This window comes from Anolis sagrei, chromosome 2 (assembly GCF_037176765.1).
Source record: "Anolis sagrei isolate rAnoSag1 chromosome 2, rAnoSag1.mat, whole genome shotgun sequence".
Classification (NCBI taxonomy): Eukaryota; Metazoa; Chordata; class Lepidosauria; order Squamata; family Dactyloidae; genus Anolis; species Anolis sagrei.
In genome coordinates, this window is record NC_090022.1 from 265,769,471 (window position 1) to 265,793,317 (window position 23,847).

Here is a 23,847-nt window from a genome sequence, read left to right on the forward strand (position 1 = left end):
TTAAGAAAGCCTTAAAGTACCTGTTTGTTTTCATTAATAAAGAACATTGTTAAACCTTTATGCAATCTAAAGACTCTGTTTTAAGGAAATCCAAGGGGCTTAAAGCCAGCCTTAAAAACTATGGCATAGACACTAAGAACTGGAAAGCCCTGGTCCTTGAGCATTCTAAGTGGAGGTCAGCTGTTATCAACAGTGCTGTGGCATTCGAGGAGGCACAAATGGAGGGAGAACGGGAGAAACACATAAAGAAGAAGGTGCATCAAGACAACCCTGACCAGGACTGCCTTCCACCTGGAAACCAATGTCCTCACTGTGGAAGAACATGTAGGTCAAGAATAGGTCTCCACAGTCACATATGGACCCACCGCCAAGACCCTGCACTTGGAAGGCCACCCTACTTGGCGATGACACTATGTAACACAAATTTTGTTCCTGGGTTATAAATGTCACTTCTTAATTGTTTCTATCATAAAAACATGGAAAAATATTAAACTGCAAAAACTGTGTTTTTGTGAGAAATCCTACAGCACATTTTGCTATAGTTTTTCAATGAATATCTCATAGAGACTGAACCAATTCAACATCGTTTGTGGTAGCCACAAAAATGAAGTTTTTGGAGTATAACAACTACTTTCAAAGTAAGTACTGCACAATTAAACAGGAAACAACAAGATAGCTTAGAAGACATAAGATGGATCACTTGTGACACTACTGTCTGAGGTAGCTGCTCCACTCTGCCAAGCAGTACCCCCTCTTCTTGTTATCAAAGACCTCTACAATAGAAGTTAGTTAACACTGTCCATTTCAAATAAAGTAAAATCCATCGTTTTTTTCTCTTCTAAATTTATACAAGACAATCCATCTATCCATCTCCACCTTCAACCCCATCTTAGAAGAAAGATAAGAAATAAAATCAACCAATTTCAACCAATCATTAAAATGAATATATATCTTTTGTACTTGGCACATTATTGGAAATTGATTTTGTCCCATGTTTGAAAACAAACATGTATAGAAAATATTGGGGGGGGGGGGGAGTTAAAATAGAAGATAAATCACAACTACCAGGTAAATTGTGGTACAGTACAGTGACATACCTTTACAGAAAATGGCAAGAACGTGGTTGCTTTTAATTGACTACAGAAATGTGCAAGGGATTTATTGGAAAGAAAGAAAAAGGTCAGGGTAGTTTATGTTTGTATGATCTAAATATGCCATGTTATCAGGGATCTTCTTCAGGCGGTACAGTAGGCCTGTGCTATTTATTGAGATTTGGTTCCTGGACCTCCCGTGGATACCAAATTCTGTATCTGCTTGAGTCCCATTATATACAATGTTGTAGCAAAATGGTGTCACTTATATAAAAAGGATTGCTTTTGGGGATTTTTTTTTTGGCGGGCGTGAGGGGGAGGAGTTTGGAATATTTTCAAGCCATTGACAATTGAATCTGTGGATACAGAATCTGTGGATAAGAGGGGCTGGCTGTAATGCAGTGTGTCTTTTACAAGCTCTAATTAAACGATGTCTATAAAGGAAACACGTGCATTTAAATACTACTAAGCTCCCCAGTGCTTACTCTTCAAAATCATTCATTTGACTTCCATAAATCCATCATTTCTAAATGGAAAACACAGTCTGCATGAAGGTTAATGCAGCAATCCTAATTGGAGCCTTGAGTATGACCTGGCAACAGATGTGAATTACTTTAGTGGGTCACTTGTAGATTAATTGCATAGAAGACTGTTAGCTCTCGTGAATACATAAACAGGGAGGCCACTAAAGTAATTTTGATTTGCCTTAACCTTTAAAAAAATGTCACAAATTAATTTGTGATAGAATATTGCATTCATGCAATGTTTGGTCTCTTTTTTAAAAAAAAAACAACAACACACAGGGACTACTTAAACTATGTGTGAAATAGAAGACCATACAAGTGGCTTGTCACTTGTCTTCCTGCTGCTGCCCCCCACCCCCTCAGCCCCAGTTTATTCCAAGTGCTCCAACATTTTGGTGCAGATTTTGGGGGTATTAGGAGTGGACTGCAGGAAAAGGGGAAACCGCTCCTTCTCTATGCCCGTCACAAAAGCCCATTGTCAGCAAAAAGGGCTAATGAGATATAATTCTACATTTACACAGTAGTCTATTGCAATTGATTCACTGAAGGAAATCACATTTCAAATATTCAGTTCTTTAAAATTCTGCATAGAGAAGTAAAATGATGATATTGGGGAAGTGATTCATATCAGCCATGCCTGGTGATTCAATAATGACTTTCCAGTAGGAAAAAAATATGTTAGTGTACTGCAGTGACTTCAGTAGCTTATTATTATGCATCTAGAGTAGCCACACAAAACCAATTTAAGTCTGATTTCAGCAAAGCAAATGGAGGCAGAGGTAGGTGATGCATAGTAGTTACCTAGAAAAATCGACAATTAAGGTATCACCGAGCACAGAGATGACAAATCACTGGTCCCAGGCAAAACTAGGTCAGGAAAGCCTTTAAATTTGGCCACCTTCCCTGCTCCTTCATACTTCAGCCTTCTCCTTTTGCTTTCTTTTCTCCTTACTTTTCCAACCTGGCTTTCTATCACCATGCTTGGCAGCTTCTGATGGAAAGTTAAGGGGTGAAGGAAGTCTGTTCTGCTACGAGCTTTATTGGAAAGACATCTTAAGCTCCTTTGTTGACAGCCACCCATAAAACAAGGCATTTTGAAGTGGCAGCTTTCAATACTTCCTACTTCTCCCTTATATCAGAAAACCTTGGATGAAGGAGTTTGAGAAGGCGCTACTTCACAAATTGTGTGTAAATGGATATAGGTGTGAATGGATGGGTGTCAATGAGAGAATGAGATATGAATGAATGTGTGTCAATGAAAGAAAGGGATATGTGGGTGGAATAAAAGTGAGGTGTGTGTAGCTGGAACAGAAGTTAGGTTAGGGTGGCTTTTCTTCTGTGTCTATGAGAAAAAGAATTAGGGGTGAGAATGATCTTTAGTCCATCACCACACCACTATTACCCCTATTTTCTTTCTTAGGATGCTCAAGGGCAAAAATTGTTTTTAAGAAAAACTATGCACAGAATGGTCCCCCTGGTGGCGCAGTGGGTTAGACTGCTGAGCTGCTGAACTTGCTGACTGAGAGGTTGGTGGTTTGAATCCAGGGAGTGGGGTGAGCTCCCTCTGTTAGCCCCAGCTTCTGTCAACCTAGCAGTTCAAAAACATGCAAATGTGAGTAGATCAATAGGTACCGTTTCTGCGGGAAGGTAACAGCACTCCATGCAGTTATGATCTTGGAGATGTCTATGGACAACACCAGCTCTTTAACTCAGAAATGGAGATGAGCACCAATCCCCAGAGTCAGACACGACTAGACTTAATGTCAGGGGAAACATTTACCTTTACTCTGCACTGAATGTTCCTATTAATACCTCTGGTCTTGCTCCTAAAATAGTTTCACCAATGATCGGTGGTGAACTTAATTTTCCGTCATAAAATTAAGGTTTGCATTAAAAGTGTAAAAACCAAAATTAAAACCCAATACCAATTTTAAAAGGTGATGCAAATCATTCTTTTCTGATAAAAACCTGAGCTTGACATTCCTCTAATTCTATAATTCTCTTTCCAAAATTTTGTTTTGCTGGAGTCTTTATTATCTCCTATGGGAATTAGAAATTCACATATAAAATACTACTGTATTAGTGATGCCAAAATTTTGAAGATTTTCTGCTGTCTGTTTATGTCACAAAATATGTCTTTAAGCAGCAAGGCAATGTAATATGTACACACACAAAAGGAACATACAAAGTTGTGTTTTAGAGACGTGCACTTTGCAGGCACATTCTACTGTGCAATTCAAGGTTCTCTTTAAAAGCCTCAAAATACTTCTACATAAGGTATAAAAGCTCATTGAGCAGGAAGTCCTTCAACCACTTTTTATACCTGAAAAAGCTGTAAAACGTGACAAGAACTCCTTCACACTTCTATGACCATGACCATGGCCATGACCATTCAAGCAGCTATCCTTTACCACAATCCTACAAATGGGTAATATATCAAAACAAGACTGTTTCCTGATGTTTCTTTACTTACACAGAGTATTTGTTTCTGAAAAGCAGAAATATCATGGTAGTCAGGCATGTAGCCGGGGGGGGGGGGCTCGGGGGGCTTCAGCCCCCCCCCCCCAAATTCTCATGGTGGTTCACGAAAAGGCCTTACTGGTGCATTATTTAAACTGTTATGTTTATTCATATCATGATCTGATCCCCATACTCAATATATTGCATTGGGGTATTGGGGTAATGATACAAAAGGTTTGCTAGGCTAGACCCTCTTTCACTCAGACTCACCCCCCCCCCGAAACTCAGCCCCCCCCAACCCCCCCCTGAAAAAAATTCAGCCCCCCTCGAAACGAAATCCTGGCTACGGGCCTGATGGTAGTGACAGAAATAGGGTTTGCTTCCTCCAGCTTGAGCTGTAGCAAAAATAAGTGCTGCCTAATATTTGTTTAAAGTTCTTAACTAACATTGTGGCTTTTCCCCTCAAAATTGAGAAAAGGAATTGGCATAAAGATTTCTAGCCTAGTAGGCCATCAACATGATCCACTTACTCTGAAGTGGGGGAGTAGACTCTCCATGGCATCCATATGACACATGGGTCCTTCTCACCTCCAATCTGGGTAAAGCCACTTAGTTTTGCCCTGCATTAATTAATTAATTAATTAAATTACCATATTTGTACCCCGCCCTTCTCACCCAATTTGAGACCATACAAATACATTAACGTTTAAACTGGTTAAAAACATCAACCATTAAAACATCAATTAAAATCATGTAATCCAAATCAGAGTCCAAGGCCTTTCCATTCATCATTATCTTATTTTGTAATCATTTATTGTACTGCCCAAAGCTGTTGCCCAAAGGCTTGATCCCATAACCACATTTTTAGTTTTTTTCCTGAAGGTCAGGAATTTTGCTGGGGAGGGAGTTCCGAGGGAGGACCTGTCTCTCATCCCATCAACCGTACTTGTGAAGTAGGTGAGATCAAGAGCAGAGTCTCTCCTGACGATCTTAACCTCCAAGGTGGATCATAGAGCGAGATACATTTGGACAGGTAACCTGGGCCTGAACTGTTTAGGGCTTTAGAAGCTAAAGCCAGCACTTTGAATTGTGCTTGGTAGCAGACTGGTTGCCAGTAGAGCTGACGTAATGGGGGGGGGGGTTATATGCTCTCTGTATGCCACTCCGGTGAGCAACTTGGCTGCTGGCCATTGGATCACTTCAATGAAGCTTCCAAACAGTCTCCAAAGGCAACCCCACATTGAGCACATTACAAATAGCCAGGGGATTGAACCATTGGCCCAATTCCAATTTGGCAACAGTCCTTCTACTCATATGGGCCAATGCTGCCACCTTGCTTTCCCAGTGCCTCTGCAGCATAGAGAAAAGTGGATTACACTCACCTGTGTTGTTTTTTCATTGCCTTAGCAGCAGTCGCAAAACTCCAAATAGGTCTTGGCCATCACTCAACACCTTTGCCAATGTCAACAATGGTGCCCATGAGAAATGGAGAGAAGAGGGGAATCACACACATCCCTCTGATTGCATGGGTGCCTTCACTGACATTGGCAAAAGCTCCAGGCAACATCTATGCATGTATACACTTAATCTCAACAAGATGAGAATTAGGAATCATAGGTCACTTTACAACAAAATTGTCTAAAGTGTCTTGTTTCCACAACATCTCATGATTATATAATTTTAATAGGAAATTGATTATATAATAATTTACAGGAAATTTATACTAGCCTTGCTTTTTTTTTAAAAAGGGTACCAAGTGTTTTCATTTTATAGCATCACTAGCTGTGCCCTGCCACGCGTTGCTGTGGCCTATAGTAAAAGTTATCAAAGTTGAGGTAGATATCTGGACTATTATGAAAGAGAGGTACCTACCTATTCCTTCCCCCTTTTCCTCCCCCTTTCTCTCCTTTCTTCCTTCTCTACCTCTTTCTTTCTTTCACTACTTGGTTTCATATGTTTGTACCTTGTGGGTTGTGTTATGGGCATGGGAATTGTGGTTAAGTTTCGTTGGGGGGTTTTTGAGTTTTGTTTTTTTGCCATTTTGAGTGTGTTGTTGTGTTGTTTTTCATTTTGAGTAGATATGTTTGTACCTTGTGGGTTGTGTTATGGGCATGGGAATTTTGGTTAAGTTTCGTTGGGGGATTTTTGAGTTTTGTTGTTTTGCCGTTTTGTGAGTGTGTTGTTGTGTTGTTTTTCATTTTGAGTAGATATGTTTGTACCTTGTGGGTTGTGTTATGGGCATGGGAATTTTGGTTAAGTTTCGTTGGGGGGTTTTTGAGTTTTGTTTCCTCGTTGGATGCCCCTAACAAATTTATATATATAGATTGTTATACCAATAATTAATTTAAGCATTCATGATCCAAACTGTAACTTGCATAATTGCCTTCCAGAGGTGTAACCTAAAGCATTCCCTATGCCCTGTTTTGCTTTCAGAGACAATGACAACAGAAGTTATTCTTGGTAACAATTGCTATTTTTTTATTAATTTGAAATGCAAGTAGTGGTGTGAAGACAGGAATTCCCAAGTTATGGGTTTGTTTACTTATCTGGTCAGGAAAATAAGAGGAGCAATTAAGGACAATGATGCTTGAGTCCTTAGGAAGAGAAATATTATAATTCATTATGCAAAATTACTGTCAATAAAACATGCCTACATCTTTTAATTGTGCAATTTATTTGGTAAATACCTTATGAATGTTGGAATGTATCCAAATTATATACACAAAGCTGGTCAGCTGAATAAAGAGAATAGTGGCATCTGCTGCAATCTGCTTTAACCATCACCTAACAACACACAAGAGGCGAAGCCTAGACAGTATTTTGAAATTAATTACTCTTCATTGGCCTTTTTTGAGTAATTTCAGGAGAAGCTTCAGAATCATATTCCCTTGGCATAAAAAGTCTTTGTGCTCCAAAGGCAACCAATATATGAAAGATCTGCTGTTCTGAAGTGTTATTTTCTTTTTGAGACACAGTCTAGAAGAAATATTATTTATTTGAATTTATCAGTGAGTTTCTTTCTTCTTTTGAAGTAGATATATAATTTAGACTTCTGTCCCATCATTTCAAAATGCCTTTCCTTTTCGCAGTAAGCCAATTTTATTGAAAGTTTGGGTGACAATGCTGTGTTCAGTAGCAAGGTCTGAAAGATGTTGAGCCTGAGAAATCAAAGTGCCCTTCCACTTGGCATAGACTGGGAATGAGCCAGAGTGAGCCAATGTTATTCATCAAACTAAGATCATATTTTGATCCTGCTTTAAAAAAAATTAATTGTGTAGATTGGTTGATTATATTTTAACTTTTATATGCTTTGAGTGATGTCAGTTTTTTATTGGTATCTATCTGATTAACTTTTTGTATGCTGTACCATTAAGCTTAGCAAAGGAGTTTCCTCAAAAAAAATTGATTAATCCTTTGAAGCAGCAGCGAGATGTTGGAGGCAGAAGTCTGGGTCTCATAGCATTTGCTTTGCCTCCTAAACTAGCCTACTGTCCTCAGGAGTATGACACCCCATCATTAGTGTTGAAGAAAGTTTCAATTGCTAGTACAATCAACTTCTGTACATTAATTGGTTATCTTGTCTTTCATCTTGGCAGCAAAATATGCTTGCTCTGAAAAACAGAAAAATTATATCTGCTGCAAAGGTACAAAATGGCCTGGTTCCATTCCCCATTCTTCTCCTTGACCTCTGCATACGAAGTGGAAGATGGGAAAAAGATTTCTGTGTCATAATAATTGTACACAATTTGTTCTTGATTATATGGAAATTACTACATATATTAAGTTGTATGCTTTCTTTGTTTTCTGGAGACAGAACAAGTTGACACAGTCTTGCTATTCTTTCATTCCATTTCTACACATTCAGTTTCAATGTGGAGGGCATTGCCTTAAACTATAACCCATTCATCATATTTTGGTTTCTTGTTTTTGCTTTTATGTGGTTATTGATTTGTCCTTATATTTCTTCTTGTTTTAGCATTTGTCATTTCACTTTTTTTTATAGAAAATCAATAGAAATTAAAGCTACAATAACAAAAAGGTAGCTCTCTTTGTTCTTTCTCTCTGTGTGGTAGATGCTGAGGGAGAATGTTATGAATTTACTCTGGGATTAACTCTGATTGGAATGAGGTTGTAGTTTTATTGATAGCACAGAGTGCTGAATCATCACAAACATTTAATGAGTCCAAAACAAGCCGAACAAAGCAAACTAACTTGGATAAAATATTGAACATAAAACTATAGCCTTTTCCATGATGCTGGTCATTTCTAAGCAGGGCTTTGATCTGTAAGAGGTCTTTGTAGGCCACTGCCTGTGTGACATATGGAAATGTTTCTGAGCTCTTGGGAGGCAGAACAGGATGTAGGCAAAACACAATAATAGTATCTGACTGTACATACTTATGGCAGTTGTAGGTGTTTTGGTCTACAACTCCCAGAAATCCCAGCCAATTTACAGCTGTTAGGATTTCTGGGAGTTGAAGACCAAAATATCTGGGGACTCACAAGTTGAGAAACACTGTTCCGTGGTTTAATAAAGAGACATAAAGGGGAAATTTCTCATGATCACATGTATCTCATGTTCAGTAATTAAAAAATCATATGCAGGGCTAACTATTTTGTAACTCTGGGGATATACATTTGCAGTTGTTAATGACTGAATATGACTCTCACTTTAGCCACTTAGCACTCCACTAAAACATTTTCAAACCATTTCAATTCAAGACGCTGAGAAACAAATCTGCATTTCTCTTCTGGGCATGGAGCACATTGAAAGAAACCATTATGGCAATACCCCAAGTCCCAGTATCTCAATCTACAGAGCCTCACAAGCCCTTTGGTTGAAGCACTGCTTGGCTGAAAAGCTAGGTTTTGGGGAGTGGTATTGTTACACCTAGCTACAAGGAACCTCCATCATCTGATGATGCAGGATCTTGGCATAAATTTCTAACCCATATGATTGCAGAGAAAACTTTGAAATATGCAAGAATTGCCGTACTTAAATATTTATTTATTTTTTATTTACTCTATTTATACCCTGCCTTTCTCTACCCCGAAGGGGACTCAAGGTGGCTTACATATCCAAATGCCTTAAAACATATACAAATACCAATATTATTAAAAAATCAAGTTAAATTAAATTAAAATGAGTACATATTAAACATTTAAAAACATATTCAATATAAATCATGTCATTCATAATCATATTCCAGAGCCATTCCATAATTATTGCATGCAGGCCCGTAGCCAGGATTTTGATTTGGGGGGAGCTGAGTTTGATTGGGGGGGGGGGGGCTGAGTCTGAGTGAAAGAGGTTCTACCCTAGCAAACCTTTTGTATCGTTACCCCAATACCCCCATGCATATGGGATATATTGACTATGGTGATCAGATCATGATATGAATAAACATAACAGTTTAAATAATGTACCAGTAAGGCCTTCTCGCGGACCACCCTGAGAATTTGGGGGGGGGGGGCTGAAGCCCCTCAAGCCCCCCCCCCCCCCCAGCTACATGTCTGATTGCACATATTACAAATCTGTTATTGCACTGCACTATTCTCCAAAAACCTGATCCCTGAGCCAGGTTTAAACTTACCTTCTGAAGATTAGGAGTGAAGGTACTGATCTAATGTCACTGGGGAGGGAGTTCCACAGCCGAGGGGTCACCACTGAGAAGGCCTGGTCTCTCATCCCCACCAGTTGCGCTTGCAAGGAAGGTGGGACCAAGAGCAGAACCTCCCCAGACAATCTTAATCTCTGAGGTAGTTCATAGAGGGAGATACGTTCAACAAGTACACTGAGCCAGAACCGTTTAGGGCTTTATAGGCTAAAGCCAACACTTTGAATTGTGCTCGGTAGCAGACTGGCAGTCAGTGGAGCTGGCACAACAGGAGGATGTCCTCTCTCTGTATCAAGTGTTGAACTTGTTTGTCTTATGGCTACTGTTCTTTTATCAAAAATATTTTTTTATTCTCTACAGCAAAATTTTGAGTTATTTGTCAGAGCAGTATTATAAGGTCCTAGGACATTATAATGTAACTTACAATGATGTTACAATGTAACTTCTAAGGTAAAGAACTCTTAAAAAAGAATTTACATTCTTCCTTTTTGTGTAGTTTTCTGTTTAACCTTTGACTGTGATTCTTGTTTGCATTTTGTATTGAGAATGTGCTGGTTTTGTTCGGTGATTATTGTCTTTTTAAATCTGTATCTACATCCTTGATTTTATTTTCAGAATCATTGGATCAAGATTTAAAGCTAAAGTTAAAAGTTCATTGGCCAGCTAGAAAAAGGTTAGTGTGTTCCGTTAATCACTAATAAGTTCAAACACCTAATTCTATCTCCTTAATATTAGAAAAGTATATTAATTTGTCATTTAAGTTAAAAGCCTTCACTTCCAGTGAATGTTGACCATAGATTTGGATTCATGTAAACTTTGGATTCATGTAAACAGTTGCGCTAGTTCCAAGATGGAATTGGTTGCAACTGTTCACATAGCCATCCTGTAATCCCCGCGCTTAGGGGAACATGGGGTAGCACTCACTGTTCACCACCTGTTCTCTTTGTAGTGGTAGCCAGTGCAACAAGGCAATAGGAAAAGGTGGGGGGGGGGGGGTGATTCCTTCTCTCACCCTTCTCTCTCCCATGTTGCTGTGTCGCACCAGCCATTGTCACTCAACAAGCAACAAGTGACTGGCATTAGCCTTGTTGTGCCTACTGGCTGCCACGATGAAGAGAAGAGGAGGGGGACAGAAGGGGGGCCACCCAGCAGTGTCAAACTGGGTTTAGTGCTGCTGGACAGGAAGGCCTCCACAGTACCTGGAGGGGTGGTGGTTGTCTAAACCATACCAGGGCAAATCCGGCATTTGCCATTAAGTGGTCAATGCAGATCCATCCTAAGTCATAACTGTAGACCCACTAAAAATAGTCATGACATATTCAGGTCCTGTTTATTTAGATCCTATTTATCACTCATTTAGGTCCCAATTATTATGGTGACCCTACTGAGAGCTTGGAAAAAACCTGGAATACAATTTCCAGAATGCTTCACCCAAGATTGAAACTGGCCATCCTGATTAGGGATTGTTTTTATATGTTGTAAACTGCCTTGGACACTTAAGTGGGAAAAGGCGGGGTATACATTTTTTAAATAAATAAATAAATTATGAGAGCCAAAATCTCCAAACTCCAATGTATTGTAAACATGATTAAATCTGGATCTACCTCAGGATGGGGCATTGTAGGGACTGTTGGAAACTTCACTAATACTACTGAATTAAATAGAAAGAATCACATTTCTTTTATATGTAAATCAACTAAAATGTGATTAATATTTTAACATTTCACAAATAGTGAATGTACTATTAAATTTGCAACTGGCTGGTCTATCATATAAATAAAAATTCAACAGAAGAAAATGAGGGAAGTGAACAATTAACCAAGTCAACCCCTTAAGAAAATAAAATGCATTTCAAATTCATGAGACAGCATGGAAAGGAATCAATTTGGAATCTCAAATTCTTTGAAAGATACCTAAGATGGAATGAATTAATGGAACATGTTGAAGAGCAAGCTATCTACAGTATTAAAAAAACCTTTCATACACTGAAAGAATTCCTTTCATATACAACAAGGAACAGTGTTATGGAAATATATGGCTGGCTATCTGGTCCTACTATGCAGAGGTGATATACATTTACTTGCACAGAGAAGAAAATGTTTAAAAGTAATGTTAGAGCTCTGAAAACATTTTGGACCTACCTTATTTAATTTTATAAAATATTTCAGTCCTGCTTCCAAAGGATTGGTGTCACAATTCATCTGTTAAAAAAAGAAGAAAGGGATCAATGATATATTTAAACAACTAGGATAACCAGTAGGTGGCATATTTCTTTCACTTCTCCAGTAGCTTCTTTAAACCTGTTTTGTTAAGTGCCTTAGGCCCTTTCTACACTGCCATATAATCCAGATGATCAAAGCAGATAATCCACATTATCAGCTTTGAACTGGATTATATGAATCTACACTGCTATATAATCCAGTTCAAAGCAGATAATCTGGATTTTATATGACAGTTTAGAAAGGGCTTTAGTGACACTAGCCCCAAATGCCAACACATAATTTCTTTAGTATTATAGTTAACATAAAAATAAGATTTGACTGTCTTGCAAAACAAAACTAAGTCATACATGATTGGAAGAGAAAATGATTTTGAAAGTTTTAGTAAGACATTGTTTTTTTACAAATCTATTTCTCTTATCCTCTCCTCACTGTAAAAAAAATTATCAGCAGCTGGATGGATTGTGTGTCCTTTCCATTTTCAAACACTAGGATTGTTAGGGATTGTATTTTACTTTCTGGCTGGAATTGACTGGATGACCAAAGAAGTTTATTGAATGTACAGACAAAAAGATCTGCACAACCTTCACAAGCTGCTGAACTACGGTTACTGCATTTTAAAAATGCAGTTGTTGGAAAATATTAGCATTCTGTTTTACTAGAAATATGGGTAGATCCCTCATCTTCAAGTCATCCAGCTCAGTATTATCTACATAGGAAGTTAGGAACCTGTGACAGGAAACCTGGTTTTAATCCCTGCAATGACAAATCGGAATGACCGCAAACTATCATATTGGATTGCATGATTTTAAATAAGTAGTTTTAAAGTTGTATATGTTTTTAATGATTGTTTTAATGTGTTATTATGTGTGTTTTTGGCATCAAATTGCTGCCTATATATATGTAAACCACCTTGAATCCCCTACGGGGTTGAGAAAGGTGGGGTATAAATATGGTAAAATAATAATAATAATAATAATAATAATAATAATAATAATAATAATCCCTGGGGTATTTGTTTCACATTGAACCTGCAAAGTTCTTCTGTTGTTACCTTCTATCCACAATTAGAAATTTAATTTTGGAGGACCTTTGAGCATGCAATGAAGTGTGCATTTAGCCAACATTTTATTTAGGAAATTAGAGCAACAAAGAAAAGCAGAACACCTGTTCCCATCTTTTCTGTGACAGTGAGATATGATGCTAATATCTTTAAAGGGATTTGGAATGTCACACATAGCTGAAAATGCATTCCCTTGACTGATAGAATAGAAACACCTTGAGACACATGGAAAAAATCCTTATTAAGTGGATCAAATGGCATGGAAATGAATTAGAAATGCTTCAAAAATAAAGACTACAATCCTGGACACAACTGTCCAAATGTAGGTCTCATTTATTTCACTACCTATGTTTTTCCCCCCTGAAGATACATTCTTAACTCTTCAAGTAGATTGGTAAAATGCAGTTTAGGCAGATTTTCTCAGCACTTCAATAGCGGAAAGGTCTTTATATTGAATGGCACAGGATTTAATTATTAGAACTTGCTCTAAGGAAAATTTCCACCCAACTGTATTGCTAGAAGATGTTAACCCAATTCTGTAATGCATATGAAACAGAGCCACAATGTATTAAAAAGAAAAGTTAGGTACATAAATGTAATGGAACATACTGTTTTCTATGAAACAACTTAATTACCAAGTCTACACTACCACATTTTTTGAGAGATCAGAGCTCAAGATCAAGACCATGGGGACAAATCCTTATATCAAGGAAGGGCCCAAGTGATGCCATTGGTTTAAAACTTAGCTGCCAGGTTTCTATGGCAAACACAGGGCTGGAGGGATATTTTCTGGGGACAAGACGGAGAGATGACAGAATGTCCCAGCAGCTACAACAATTGCTACCATTTCAACCATCCGTCATTCCTCATAATCTTATCTGGAATTTCCCCAGACCATAAGCCATTGTTGCTGCGGCAGTTTATAAAAGGATTATCACCAGACCTTGCAATGTTTTTGAATGCAATATTCCTGCTTCTTGGCAGGGGGTTGGACTGGATGGCCCATGAGGTCTCTTCCAACTCTTTGATTCTATTATTCTATTATTCTCCCGAACCCTATATTGTCACTGCCAGTGCTTCTGCAGCAAGAGAGCTCGTGTGAATGGCTCACTACTTTGACTGGCATGATGGTTCCTAATAGATATATGCAATGATTCATTTCAGTCTTCTCTCCTTGCTCCTTGCTTTTTGGTGCAAATAACTGGGCTCGTAACATCTGGCTCACACTGAGAATGGGTGGAAATGAGTGTTCAGACTTCAAAATCTCCTTACAGATTGAAAATAAACTTTGTTTCCTCCATTGTCACTCACACTACTTATCTCTTCACAGGGAGATCCAAGGAAGCCCAGCAATTCGCAGTGACTAGAAGCCCAGTGACTTGGGTCTAGGCCAGTGGTTCTCAACCTGTGGGTCCCCAGATGTTTTGGTCTTCAACTCCCAGAAATCCTAACAGCTGGTAAACTGGCTGGGATTTTTGGGAGTTGTAGGTCAAAACTCTTGGCGACTCACAGGTTGAGAACCACTGGTCTAGGCTATCTGAAAAACTATCTTCCTATATGAGTCTGTCTAAGCATTTTAATTTGATCACCTATTAACTGTTTTTTAATGTTTAGCTGTATTTGCTATACCACCCTGCATCTTACATTAGGAGAAAGATTGAATATAAACTGAATAAATCCTTGTAGTACCTTAAAAAGCTAATTGAAATTGAAAAACAGGCAATAATTTGATAGGCTTCATTGTGATTAATAATACAATATAATAAAACAAAGCTTTGTTTTAAAAAACTATTTTCAAACCTCTGCTCCCCAGGCACGGAAACCTTTTTCTAGCCTTAATGTATTCATTGCATATGTTCCAAAGTTGTCGATTCCTCGTTCATGACCAGCTTCCATGATAGCAGAATATAAAGCTGCAGAATCTTTTCGTTCATGATACAATTCCCAGCCCAATTCACCTATTACAAAACAAAATTAGTATCTTTATTCTAGAAAAAATCAAGTCTAGAATAATTCAGAAGTGTAAAACAAATATTAACAATCACTATATTATGGATTACATAGCTGGTTTTCATGGCTACAGCTGCTGGGGTGGTTTGATCATTGAACTACAACTCTGGAGACCAAGGTTCAAATGTCTACTTGGCCATGGAGATCGATTGACCAATCTCACCTTCAGAGAAAGGGAAAGATAAGCCCCCTCTGAACAATTTTTTTCCAAGAAAACCCTGTGATCTGTTTGCTTTAAGGCAGCAATGAATCAGAAATTACTTGGAGACACACAGCAGCAACAACAGCTATCAAAGAGCAGTTCTTATACTTGCAAGAGTAATAATTTCTCTCTTTAACATACCTGTATAGGATATTCTAATTGCAGTAACTGGAATATCAGCAATTTTTAAATGTCTGGATAGTAGAAAATTAAATGCAGCATCACTGAGATCTTCTGTTGTTAATTTCTGGAGAACTTCACGGGCATATGGACCCGCTATACCTAATACTCCAATTTCATCTGTAATGTTTTTGATGTCAACATTATATTGCCCTCTAATTGCCTCTTCTTCAATCCATCTAAATATAGAGGAAAACACTTTTATCTGCCAAAAAACCTACATATGTATGTTAATACATGAAAGACAACCAGATAGAATGAAAGTAACAACAGCCTTCAAGAAAAACTATTGGGCTTCTAGCAAGTTCATCTAACTCCACCATCTCCAGTTTAATTGAGAAAAACATGATTTAAGATACCCAACTAAATAATGAAAATATTTTAATGTATTTAATTCATTGTTGAGACTGATAATTATTTCTGTTGTTATAGAGATATGGGTTCTCTTGTTTCACTGTTTACCATGTACCGGATGTGACCAGGCATGACAGATCCCTTCTCCAGGCTTGCCTTGCAATTCCAAACCCTTAGGCTCCTGTTCCTTGCCTTGCCCCTTCAGGATCCCTCCCAGTATGTGGTTCTCAAGGTGACCTCTGTATGGGTTAATGGATTTCTTATTCAGTCAGTTCACTGTGGTAAGCATGACCACACTCTTTCTCAGAATTCAACAAGAACACCAGATACAGTTGTAGAAATTTATTAAGACACATTTAGATCACTCATTAACCTTTGGACTATTTAATCATTAGTAGCTTTCCCTTCTCTGCCTTCTGTTAAAGACAACCCTTCTGTTCCCATGTCTCTCCCCCCCCCCCCCCATTGAAGCATTCCTTCGGCTCTGATTGGCTGGCTCTAACCAGGCTTGCCCAGCTCTTTTCTTCACAATATCAGTGATTTGTATTCTAACCAAGAATCTAGGAATTCATGATGTATATATGAATAATGTGGCATGGGGTGTTCCTATCTTTTTGATAGTGTAACACATTTACTAATTCCAAATTTAACTGAAATAGCTTGTAAGAAACTGTAAATATTCTTACAGTATGCAACAGGGTGCAGGTTCTGATAGTGATTTTCAATTTAGTTGTAAATTTTCCATATATATATGGGTGTGTGTGTGTGCTCTGTTCGTTTTGAGTGACATCATAACTCAAAATCTGCTGGATGAATTGCCACCAAATTTGACCACAAGTCCCCTACTAACCCAAGGACTGACCATCACTCAAAAAAATTATTTTGTCATTTGTAGTTGCTGGAATTTATAGTTCACCTACAATCAAAGAGCATTCCAAATTCTACCAAAGATGGAATTGAACCAAACTTGGCCCACATAACTCCCATGACCAACAGAAAACACTTGAGGGTTTGGTGGGCATTGACCTTGTGTTTGGGAGTTGTACTTCGCCTACACCCAGAGAGCACTGTGGACTCAAACAATGAACCAAACTTGGCACAAATACTCCATATGACCAAATATGAACACAGATTGAGTTTGGAGGAAATAGACCTTGACATATGGGAGTTGTAGTTACTGGGATTTATAGTTCACCTACAATCAAAGAGTATTCTGAACATAGCCAACAATAGAATTGGGACAAACTTCCACACAGAACTCCCATGATCAACAGAAAATGGTGACCCTTCTGACCATAGATAGATAGATAGATAGATAGATAGATAGATATTATTCACAAAAACACGTATATATGTATATGACAGATATAGTATCATAGATTTGAAAGGAACCCCTAAAGAAGGACAATTATATATTGCATGTTCCAGAGTAGCCAAACCAGACAATTTCTACATCAACACTGAAAAAGAAACAACAAGAAATACTGTTTTCCCACAAGCATAAAGAAATTACATATATTAGAAACCAACACTTTCTCATTACTTTATTTTCCAGATCATCAGACTGGACCATAGCAACACATGGCAAGGGACGGCTAGTATAGAATAAATTGTTTGCTTTTTCTATTGCATACCAATGATTTTTCCCCTCCAGTATTATAGAAAGCAGTATTATTGCTCTTGGTCAGTTAAAATGCAAATCAGGGAACAGAAATTCAACCTGTGCTCGGCAGGATTACATTCCCCCTAAAATTTCAGGTTTGTAGCTTAGATGTGCTCTTGCCCCAGGTCTGAGCCTAGAATTCCAGTTTTTCACAATGCCCAAAAGGAGTGTATCTGCACAGCTAGAACAATCAGAACATACACTCATTCCTGGAGATACAAAATGCATCTTCTTATTACTACTCTACTGCACTCTACATGAAACTGTGTTTGGAAACTATTCAGAAAATGCAGTGCTTCTAAACTGCTGTCACTAGACTGCTGACTCCTGACTTTAGAGGGCATATGAATCCTTGTTGAAAAACTTTCTCTAGTTATTGGTTTGATTCCAGTTAAATCAATTGCAGGTTATAACATTTAAAGACACACATAGTTTCGGTCCACACTATCTAAAAACCCTTATCTTGACATATAGGCTTGTCTAAGGCTTTTGTTTCCATTCCAACTCCCGTACTGGCTGACAGGAAACCAGAGAGCTGCCTCAGTAACTGCTCCAAAGTTGTAGAATCAATTCCCAACTGAGGATTGATTGGCTCCCCTCTCTGCTTTGCTTTTGCCATCAGGCAACCACCTTCTTATTCAAACAGACCTTCAGCCTTTAAGTAATTAGGGTAGAAGGATATGCAGTAGGCATGCTTTTAAATATGTGCTCGTGTGTCTGTGCTATATGTTTATTAACTGTTTTACTGTAATTGTTTAAAGCTTTTAAAATGTAGCACCTATTATTTTCGCTATTTTGTTTTAACTTATATTGTATACCATTTGGGTTCCTTATTGGGTGAAAAGGAGGATATAAATAAAGAATTGCCTAGTTGATATATCTGATAATTTTCTTCAGTTCTTTCTTTGGTGCTATTTACATTTTTTACTGTTATTCATTTCATTAATAATTTTCTCTGTAATGCAGTTTGTTGCTTAGTTTTCTAAAAACAAATCCATATTTCTTTCTACGTTTTCCATCAAAATCCTTTCATTTTCTAAATTTCCAGTACTAACTCATTTTTTATTTTTCATACTTTACTGAGTTAGCAATTTTTACTGATTCAGTCTCAGTTATAACAGTTCATTCTTCTTTGCATTATTGATCTTTCTTTGCAATTCTTCAAGTTCTATATTTGAACAAAGAGAGCTTTTTTTTTTTTAGAATAAGCACCTGATATGTTAATTAGATTATAATGGCATGCATTCTCCTTTGGTAGAATTGGACTGATGGATTTGCTTTATAATAGTGTCTCGTTATTAATCTATTTTTGGCTGCGGTTCTTTTTTCTGTAGTCAACCTTCCAGCAGCCCCTCATCTGGTTACCTAGTAAGAGAGACTGACTTATGTAGACCAACTTTTGTCCGATGTCTAGAACACAAACATTTGATGTAGTCCCTAATTTTACCCTAGTAACAACTGATCCAGTATAATATTTGACTTTGTCTTTTGCACCATATTTACTGTAATTTTGGCACATTTAATCTGGTCTCCCACTAAAAAAACTACCCTGTTGAACCTGGGAGACCTTACAAATGGCAATGCCACCATCTGCACAACCCTTTGCCTCATATGAGCATGCAGGCTCATCACCATTGATAAGTAGCGCCAATTGTTTTTGTTGCTGTTGTTGCTCCCTATTTTTTCAAATAAGTCCTTTATTGCACCCAGAGCACAAAGCTTCCGGTTTTCCTGAATACCAAGTACTCCACTATTCATGTCTCCTCAAAGGTTTTAATATTTCAGTCATTGAAATGTTTACTGACCTCAAGTCATGAAGCTCTGATCCAGAACCAGTAACTAACATAAATTCCCCTGGCCTGAGATGGGAGACTGTGAGCTCAGCATAGACTCTGCCTCTTGGAGTTAACATATGACTTATATTTGTGAAACCAACCTATATAGGAAAAATAGTGATACATTAACACACAGCAGCATGCAAATGTATAAGAATAAAAGCTGGATATCAGAAGAGTTAAGTGAGCATACTTATATCCAAACAATTTCAATTAGATTTTTTTGGTTTTATTTTTCTACCATAACTGTTTATCACACAGATTAAATAAATTTCCATCAGGCAGCCACTGGCAATTAATGTTATGTTTTATGCCTAAGGAAATAAATTAGAGACAAAAATATTATACTTGCCCAGTCTATAAAATTTTGAAGTGATTAGCATCTACATTTAATAGGATAAAAGAATTTGATTATCCATAATGAGCTGAAGTGTTTGTATGAGGTCTGCATGAGTAACATATGATTTATGTAAAATGGACCCATGTAGTATTTATTACATTCTCTTCTAAAGTATACAAATCCCATAAAACAAACATACACTAGATGTATAGGCTTTGATCCAACATGATGTCCACTGTCTGGGCCAGATTTCTCTGGCAGTAAGATAAATATGATTCCTTACTGGAATTTAGTCATGTTAGACAGGACACCAATCACATGATTAACTTTCTAAACAGTAAATTGCAGGTACAGGAAAACCAGTCCAGATTTCCCAACATCTACATTTTATTTTTATATAGCTATTCACACAACTGCTCAGTGCATGATTGTGATTTCAACTATATTGGTCCTTGGATTCAGTACTTTTTAGAGTTCACATTAGCAAGGCTATGCATGTTAAATCTGTTTCAGGCTTTAGGAAATATGATCCTAGATTTATATAGTTATTACATCTCAATTTACCTTGGGGATCACATTTGCACATAGATGATCCAAAAGTTTAACAGAATCACTGCCTTTGATGCTAAACTTGCCAAATGGAGTAAGATCAATCACACCCACTTTTTCCATCACCTGTTTATATTCATGACCCACTGGTTCAAACCAGTTTGTGCGTCGAAAACTAGGCCTAAAAAAAGAATGATTATATGCATTTAAAACTAATGCACTGTGCCTAGTATTTTCAATTGGAATGAAGCATCTCATACATAATGTGCCTAATATCTATAAAACTACATGAATTGAAGTTGTGTGTATGATTAGGGACCATGGTTTTTACACATGCATAGATGATATTTACATAAAATAATATAAAATATGTCATTGTGCCCCTCCCCCCCAATTATGCTAATATAGCCTTAGTAGGCCTTTCAGTTGTGGAAAATGTATTGCAATCAACATGCCTTTAACAGAGATCAACAATAAAGCAATGATGCCATAAACATAACATCAGTTAGCAGGAATCTCCACACTGAGGACATCCATCCAATGAAAGCTTCATTCTTAGTTGTCTTTAAACAACTGTGGGTCCAAAGAACCAACATGAGTGTTTCTTTCCTCAGTAACTAGACAAATTGTCTTAAATGCAGAGTCAAGAAATAAGATGCACTGTCAAGTATCCTGATATTATGCATATATTTAAAAGGTCAATAGCATCAAATTAGTGACCAGCAAAAGTGTTTCATATTGAAAATGGGGAGTATCTAATTACAGTTACCCTATGTAGTTCTGCCTTAAAAAGCTGAAACCAAAGCTGCAGGACCATTCTTAGGCCCCACATATAGCATATTACCATAACTCAGTTTTGAGACTACAGGCAAAAGGTTGTTACATACTCTAAGCCACCATAGACACATATGCCTTCACCAACAAAGGCAGATTTGAATACTTATTAAATTAGGAACTTGTTATTTCAGAGAGTGCACATCCTCAGTGCAACAGAAAAAAAATGTAATATTCATTTACTTGTATCCAGTCTCATCCCCTGGTTTGTAGAACCAATGAGGTTGTTCCCATCCTGCATGGAATCCCATTGAACATTTGGACTTAAGGGCTTCATAAAGCCCACTGACTCTTTCTGTAGGTCTACCAGCAAAGCGCTCTTCTTTAGGGTAGCCAACTATAAAAGGTTAAAAAAAACAAGCACATGGAAAGGTATGATTTATTGCAATGTACGCACAATGCCTTCAGATAACATAAACTGCACAGTATATTTTGAGAAGTTCACAACACCTCAACAGTACATATATATAAGAAAAATGGCACTTTTATATGCCCTATGAACAATGTAAGCTGCTTCAAAAATAGAGCAAAAAATAACCAAATCCTGTTATTACTTCTGGAAAAAGAAAAAAAGAAAAGAAGAACTAGGACAAGAACCCCTGACTGAATGTCCATTTTATTTTTTTTAAGAATCAAGCAATTATGTGCAACTGCCTTACCAGCATTGTTAAATCCATAGGATTCTCTTGCTTTTGTTGATGTATATTCCACAGTTGTCCATTTTCCATATCTATTTGGATCTAATTCTATCAGATCAAAAGGAGGCTCACCACTGAGTATCCAATCACTAAGATATTTTCCTATGCCACCTGCATGGATGATGCCATATCTAATGGGAAGGGAGGGGAAAATAAAAATTTTCCACATGGATTTATTTCAGATAACATTTCAGCAACACAATCAGATCTTCCAATTCTGTTAATGACTGGAATGTTAGATTAGCGAAATATGTAGTACTCAGGCAGGCTGGTTTTTAATTACTGCATGGCTCTCCACATCCGCAAGGGTCAGCTGAGAACACTACAATTCAGTTTTAAAAGTCTGGGCACAATTCCCAACCAAGGCACTGGTTCAGGTCTATTCCACACAGCATTAAGAGTTTCACAAATTCATCAAATTTCCACACAGGAAGCAACATAGGTCATAGTTACAATGTGTCATATTAATAAAATCAGACAATGTTCCAGGTATCTGTACAACAAAAAGCTGCAGCCAACTCCACTACCTGTTATAAACAGACACATCTGCATGCACATAATATGCTGGATACCTACAGTTTCCTCCAAAGAAATGCCTTTTACATAGGAAATGCATCTGTACAGAACATTCTAAACAGCATAATCTCTAGGGACAGTCTTCCTTATCAGATCACATCTATAAATGGGAAAATTAGTAAGCTTGTGTAATTGCTGTGGACAGGATTTCAAAGTCATTAACTCTATGTTGTTGTTGCTGCTGTGTGCCTTCAAGTCACTTCTGGCTTGTGATGACCATAAGGCAAACCTATCATGGGATTTTCTTGGCCTGGGTGGTTCAAAGGGTCCTCTGAGCCTGTGACTTGCCAAAGTAAACCAGTTGGCTTCCATGGGTGAGCAGGAACTCAAACCCTGCTCTACACTGCTGTATTCAGGCTCCTGCTGCCTACCTGCCTCTTGTGTTAGCTTTATAGTAGCTTTGACATAAACCTGGATCCAATGAGACAGGGCCTCAATGTTCCCATCATCACCATTCAAATAGTTTTGTTTAGGAATCTTAAAGTGACCAGAGACATGCTCAACTTGAATGTGGTTGGAACGTCTTCATTCCTTGGTGACAAAGAAAACATATAATAGCTTATACCAAAGTGGGATCACATTTTCTATCATCTAGTTGTTTTCCCTAGCAAACAGAGTTCCAAGGATCACTGGCAAGTTGCTTGTTGCCTATATTCACTCTTTCATCATGCAAAGCCTACATCCAAAAGCAATACAGGTGTGGTCTTTTACATTCCCTCAAACTGTCTGTCAGATTTACTTTTGTGTCCCTAAACTCATGCGCTTTCTTTTAGTGCATTATTCTATTTATTTATTTTTTGTTTAAAATATTGTTATTTATTTTGCTGCCCACCAGGGGCAGCAAAGTAATGTCCAACATGAAATATAAAACATTACCTAAAAACAGATTCAGCAATTTCAATCCATTTTAAAGGCCTTAAAAAACAATTAAAAAACCAGTGGCTTTATTAGTACCCATTTTAACTGATCACAGGAATCTGTTAGTTTTTATATAGATAATTGCTTGCTCCCTAGTTGACGTTTAACATTTTGGGGATGGTCATATTGACTCTATGGTATCATTCCAATTTCTAATCCTGGTTTGAAACATATGACACTATGGTTTCTCGTCAAGGTTACATGTTTATTCGCCTCACTCCACTTTATCTTTCCATTGCATAGTTCAGTATCTCCCATATACCTAAAGCTTTTAACAATGAACATCACCTACTATATCCATCCATACTACAAGAAAACTCTTAAAATTCTTTCAAATACAATGCACAAAGTAGTTCACATCTCCCAGTCATCATGCAAAAAATGTATTTATATCCCACCTTTTTCAGCCAGAAGGCAACTCAAGGTAGCTTCTTTCAACATATAGTTTTTGTGGTTGGGGATTCTGTCAAAAGTTGGGGTTTTTTCCCTCAGAGTTTTCCCATGTTATCTTATCAACATATCTATTGACAAGACCATTTTTGCTAAAATCATAATGATTCTTCTTCACCTAAAAACTAAACTTCAAGCCACCTGTCAACTTATGTATTTCCTAGGAAATAAATACTTAGAGGTGATTTTGCCAGTTTCTTCAGTCATTTACTATAGTTAATCTTGTTCTCTTCACACTGCCTGGCTCTGCAAGCACCTAGAAA

General features: G+C 37.6%; 1 protein-coding gene across 1 annotated transcript in view; it reads right to left on the reverse strand.

The window, feature by feature from the left end:
* Positions 1-23,847, reverse strand: part of DMGDH (dimethylglycine dehydrogenase) — a 43,421-nt gene that overhangs the window by 4,283 nt on the left and 15,291 nt on the right. The window contains exons 8-14 of the mRNA XM_060761615.2: positions 21,602-21,771; positions 21,126-21,279; positions 20,124-20,289; positions 19,190-19,320; positions 15,329-15,546; positions 14,776-14,933; positions 11,835-11,894 (exon numbers count right to left, since the gene is read on the reverse strand). Coding sequence (XP_060617598.2) covers positions 11,835-11,894; positions 14,776-14,933; positions 15,329-15,546; positions 19,190-19,320; positions 20,124-20,289; positions 21,126-21,279; positions 21,602-21,771 — 1,057 coding nt within the window. The remainder of the gene's footprint in view (positions 1-11,834; positions 11,895-14,775; positions 14,934-15,328; positions 15,547-19,189; positions 19,321-20,123; positions 20,290-21,125; positions 21,280-21,601; positions 21,772-23,847) is intronic.